The sequence below is a fragment of the Lolium rigidum genome, chromosome 3 (genome assembly GCF_022539505.1).
Source record: "Lolium rigidum isolate FL_2022 chromosome 3, APGP_CSIRO_Lrig_0.1, whole genome shotgun sequence".
Classification (NCBI taxonomy): domain Eukaryota; kingdom Viridiplantae; phylum Streptophyta; class Magnoliopsida; order Poales; family Poaceae; genus Lolium; species Lolium rigidum.
Genome location: NC_061510.1, coordinates 123331138 through 123336476, shown reverse-complemented (window position 1 = coordinate 123336476; position 5339 = coordinate 123331138). Strand labels below are relative to the sequence as shown.

General features: G+C 46.7%; 1 protein-coding gene across 1 annotated transcript; it reads right to left on the bottom strand.

Moving 5' to 3' along the window:
* Nucleotides 1-248: 248 nt before the first annotated feature.
* On the bottom strand, nt 249-3975 carry LOC124698146 (cell division control protein 48 homolog C-like). The gene is made up of 10 exons (XM_047230663.1): nt 3657-3975; nt 2899-3515; nt 2412-2564; nt 2088-2204; nt 1373-1477; nt 1123-1188; nt 959-1023; nt 667-874; nt 388-540; nt 249-296 (listed from the first exon to the last, which is right to left on the bottom strand). The coding sequence occupies exons 1-10, from the start codon at nt 3958-3960 to the stop codon at nt 249-251; spliced, it is 1836 nt and encodes a 611-aa protein (XP_047086619.1). The 5' UTR covers nt 3961-3975.
* Between the last annotated feature and the right edge of the window lie 1364 nt (nt 3976-5339).

Here is a 5339-nt window from a genome sequence, read left to right as displayed (position 1 = left end):
CAAAATCTAGGGGATGCCGTGGGATATGCTCTCAGCCCCTATATTTGAGAGCTTAGACTAGAGTTTTGGTGGAACGTTGGACGATGCAAGCCTCACGTAGTTGGGTACATGCGGTAGATAATGTGAGCGTGCAACAAATAGACGACCTTTTATGGCAGAAAAGGCACATGTAAAAGGATAATACATGGAACACTATTTTAGCCACCATACATTCGCACAAAACAGGCACGCAGATACATCGTGGTGGATCAGTTTGATGAGTATCTCCGTGCCAAGGCCTCATAGTGTTTCCTTTGCTGTAGCCAATATCAAGAAAAGGTGAGGTAGATGCACTATAGTACTATAAGAGGGTGAAGCAAAACGAATGATTATCAGAATGTCATGTACCTGTTCCGACACCGACGGCTTTATTTTGGATAGAGCTTGCTCAAAGTGCGATAATTCAATCGAAGGATCTGGACATGACGAGCTTAATGATAATGCCCCATTCTCCAGGAGTTCCAAACTATCTTCCAGAGCTTCCATGGCTGCTCCGTTCACCTGAAGAAGGAAGCATGTAAGTTAATTCCCTTCATGTTCCAAAGGGGAAATGCACGCATGCTCCTGAAGTACATGCTTCATCACAAAGAACAAATAGGACAATCAATGAAACGGCACAAAAATTACCAGCGATGCTAGGTCAGCACCAGAGAGATTTCTGCACTCCTCACGACGTGCAAGTGCATCCAAATCAACAGTGGATGATACAGGTTTTTTCTGAGAATGTGATAGGGCTTTTATTATCGAAGCTCGCTCTTCAGCACCAGGCAAAGGTACAAAATACTTCTGCCCAAATCTACCAGGCCGTAGAACAGCGTCATCTATCACATCAATTCTGCACCATACATGGAGCTGCATGTTAATTGACGCCTTCCTTTCAGGGATAATTACATAAAGAGTCTTAAGTGGCTGACAGTACCTATTTGTAGCTCCAATAACATAAACACCTTCACGCTGACCAGCACCATCAAGCTCAATAAGTAACTGCGAGCACAACAAGTAGAATGACACTGAGCCAAAGGAACACACAGTTTAAAAGAATCTTTATTGCAAGATGATCCATAAGATGTCCAAAGTCCAAACCTGATTTAGGAGGCGTTCAACAACCCATCCTCCGTCCTTCCCTCTTTTTGTTGTCAAAGCATCTACCTGGCACATCAGTCAATAAATAAATAATTGAGAACCATATGATGAGAAAAACACCTTTACAACCAAGACCCACAAGTTGCAATAGCACAAATGTACCGAACATGAAAATGTGTTTTAAGAGATTGAACCAAGTATCCATCAACAGAATAAATAACGTATACAAATAGCTTAACAGAAACATTACCTCGTCAAAAAAAAGAATGCACGGGGAGTTGATTCGGGCACGGGTGAATATCTTTCTTACACCTGATTCACTCTCCCCAACATACTTGCTCAATAATTCAGGACCCTAAAGTTCAAGAGAAAGAAATATCTAAGCACTCTGTATAGAACCGAAGAGGAAATTTTCTTATTTACCACTGAATAACTCCTTAACAGCTCACTTGCAACCGAAAAAACAAAATGTTGCAAAACGGTATCGCATATATGAAAATGCTACATACCGAGAAAAAATGTTACATTCAGTTTTTTTTTGCAGCATTGACGGGATTTTTCACGACTTTTTACAGACTATTGGAAAAATGTTGCAGACAGATGCTGCATGCATACTCTGAAAAATATTGCTACACGTGAAGCTTTTCACTACATTGACTGGACACACGAGATTAACTTACTTAAGTGCATTGAATGGCTCCAAAGGCGGCTGATACTTTGCAAGTATTAGCTGGCTGAGTCCTAGCGGTTGCCATGGCAAAACCACCTTTGTACCATGTAACAAATGAAGTTTAACAGTTACTTTGCAGTCGATGGCATGTTGGCAACCAATTCAGTTTTTCAGTGGTAAATAAGCAGCACCATTTTGAACGAGCACTAAGGAATTATTCAGCAGTAAATAAGCAATTTGCACACACAAACAAAAATGGAAGGAGTGTACTGAGAATATATAAGAATCAATTTACCTTAATGTGAATAAAATTAGCCCCTGCGTCGTGTGCAACTGCTTTTGCTATTAGTGTTTTACCACAGCCCGGGGGTCCGAACAGCAAGACACCAGCTTGCATGTTAACTCCAAATTTCTTGAGATGAACGAAGAGGACATTAAAACATAATTAAAGGATAAAGAGAATATGAAAGAATTTTTATGATTCAAATAATCGCTACAGATGTCTTATGATTCCATTAGCTGTCCATATTCTGAATTACAACTTTTATGCCGGTGGGCAATCAGTAGTGAAACCATATAATGGAATATAGAGGGAAAAAACAAAGTTAAGATGACGCACCTTGTAATATTCGGGATACTTGATACATCGAACGATGCAGCGGTCCAATTCCTTCTTTAACGAATCAAGACCTCCAACAGAAGCCCATGTGACATGAGGCACAGAAGATAATCCTTCTCTTCTCAATGATGGCTGAACCACTTTGATTGCTTCCTTTAGCGATAGAAGTAATTATCACAGTATGTTAGACACTAGTGAAAGCTAGTAACAGAAGAAAACGGGATGGAAATTAAGGCAGGGCACACATCACTAAAAGAAAAACAATGTAGCATGAACATACTTGTGATAAGAGAAGGACAAAAATGACCATGTTATAATCCATGTCAACTTAGGCACCATGAAATTAACACACACCACATACTCATAAACAATAAGACAGTCAGATAATAGAGATCAGAAGATTCATTCTGGAATGCAAATCTTAAACTAGATGAAATAAACGTAAGAATTCTAGTGATGCAGATGTAAAATAAGGTGGAATGCTTACCTCAAAGTCATCCATAGTAATACTTAGGCTCTGTATCTCGTGTTTATCCCAAGGAGTCCTCCACCAGTCCTGCGTGTTGTTTCTTTCCTTCAAACACTTGTCTTTTCTTACACTAACTATTCTATTTATAGCTAGATTTCCTGCTGTATCAACCAACAACTTCAAGTCGGCACCCACAAATCCTGGCGTAGCCTTTGCAATCTTCAACAGGTCAAACTGGCCTTCTGGTGGCAGTCGAAGTTTGTGGGCAAGCCTCTCCAGTATCTGCTTCCGTGCATTCTCATCCGGAACATCAAGATATATTTCCCGATCAAATCTTCCTGGTCTTCGAAGCGCTTGGTCAACAGCATCAGGTCTATTGGTAGCTCCTATAACAATGACATGGCGAGGCTTCTTTTGGTATGATTCTGAATCCATGTCATCAGCACCCGGCTGAATATTGGTCTGGTGGAATTCATCCATGCATGTCATTAACTGTGTGACTATCCGCCGTTCCATTTCTCGCTGCATATTCTCCCGCTTAGATGCAATTGCATCTATCTCATCTATAAATACAATTGAGGGAGCAGTCCTGTATGCCTTCTCAAACAAGATTCTGATGTTTTCCTCGGAACCTCCTGCAAGAACAAAAAAAACATTAGTGACTGTGTTACAATGTTTTACTTGTTCCATGAATGAAACAAAATAACTAAGTTCAAACTCAAACTAATTAAGTTCATAACTTCTGGTGCAAATTAAGAATCAGATAGCATATATACCGGAGACCCCGGACACGACATCGGGCGCCGAGATTTTGTAGAACGGGACGCCAGTCTCGTTGGCAATTGCGTGGGCAAGCGTGGTCTTCCCACATCCGGGCGGTCCGTGCAGCAGAATCCCAGCCACAGGCCGCACCCCAAGCCACAGTGGCAGCTCCGGATGGCACAGAGGGACCACCACCTCCATCATCAGCTGCTCTATCACCGACTCCATGCCCCCAAGGTCAGCAAACCTTACCCCTTCCACCCTGCCATGGCCTCCTTCAGCATCAGGCATGATAACATCCTCCGCGGTGGCCTGCATCTCGGGCTGCTGATTAGCGTCGGGGACCCGTTTGGATTTTTGGGACGAGTAGCTGGAGCGCAGCAGTGATTTCGTGACGTCATAGGCGGGGGGAGGAGGCGAGTGGATGGTGGAGGACGATGAGGCGTCATGGCTGCTGCTGCGGCGGCGGCGGGAGGTGCTGTCGGATCCTGCATCGCCTGAAGGAGGCAGGGAGGAGAGGACCCGGCGGACCACCGAGGCGAATAGCTCGAACTTGTAGCGCTGGTACTCGCGGTGCCGCAAGCGGAGGGCGTGGGCGACGTCGTCGGCGGAGGAGCCGGGGACGGCGAGGCCGGCATCTGATAGGATCACCCGGCGTATGCGGGACTCGGAGCAAGACGGGTGCCGCCGTGGGCGTGGGCGCGGGCGCGTTACCATTGGCGGCGACTTGGTAGGGTTTGTGGACGAGAAGTGTCAGACCAACTCCAAAGGCACCCCTTTATGTAAAAAAAAAACTCTAAAGACACCCCAAAATAGTCCTGTTGGTAATTTTTCGTTTTTATTTTCTAATAACTCCTTTTTTCTTAAAATCCGCTCGCTTGGCTTGTCTCGACGTTCTGGCCGAATCGATCGGCTCCGCGCTCGCTCGCCTCTACGTCCTGATCGCATCTGCTCCATGTTCTAGCCAAATCAGCTTGTCTCCGGTCCAACTCGTCTCAGCGCTCGCTCGGGATTTGGCTTACTGTGGAGAGGCGAGTGAGCTCGACGCGGACGGGATCGAAGCCTCCATCTCAAGCGCTGGCTTTTAGGTGTGTTTGGTAGTCCGGGTGAAGGCAGATATTCTCATCTCAACTTATCCCAGCTAATTATCCTTTGTTTGTTAGACTGAGTCGGTCCATCTCAGTTTAGCCCACCTCATACGAAAAAGCCTCCTCAGCCAGGCCGGGTTGTGAAGCTCAAATCGAGCTTCACAACTCAGCCTGGGCGAACTCATCCCGCAAAAAATCCCCGCGTATCCCATCCGCGTCCCCCGCCCCCCCCAGACCCCCACTCACGTTTTCTTTTTCTCCTCATTTCCCCCCGTTCTACCTCTCCTCTTGCTCCCGCACTCCCCTGCCCTCCTTCTCTCCGACCGGCCAGGAGCTCGGCCCGGCGCCCTCCGGCCCGCCACCGTCGAAGATAAAGGATCCCAGGCCGGTGCTCGTCCCGCTCCAGCCCTTCTCCCGCCCTCCGCATCTACCACACGAGGTCACGCCGACAGGAGATCGCGCCGGCAGGAGCCCGGGCCGACGCCATCCAGCCCGACACCGCTGGCGAGAAGTCATCTAGCACGGCGCCACGTCGCTCAACGACCACCGCTGCCGCCCCACGGCCCGACACCGCCGGCGAGTTGTCCTCCTCCCGCCCTCCGCATCTCC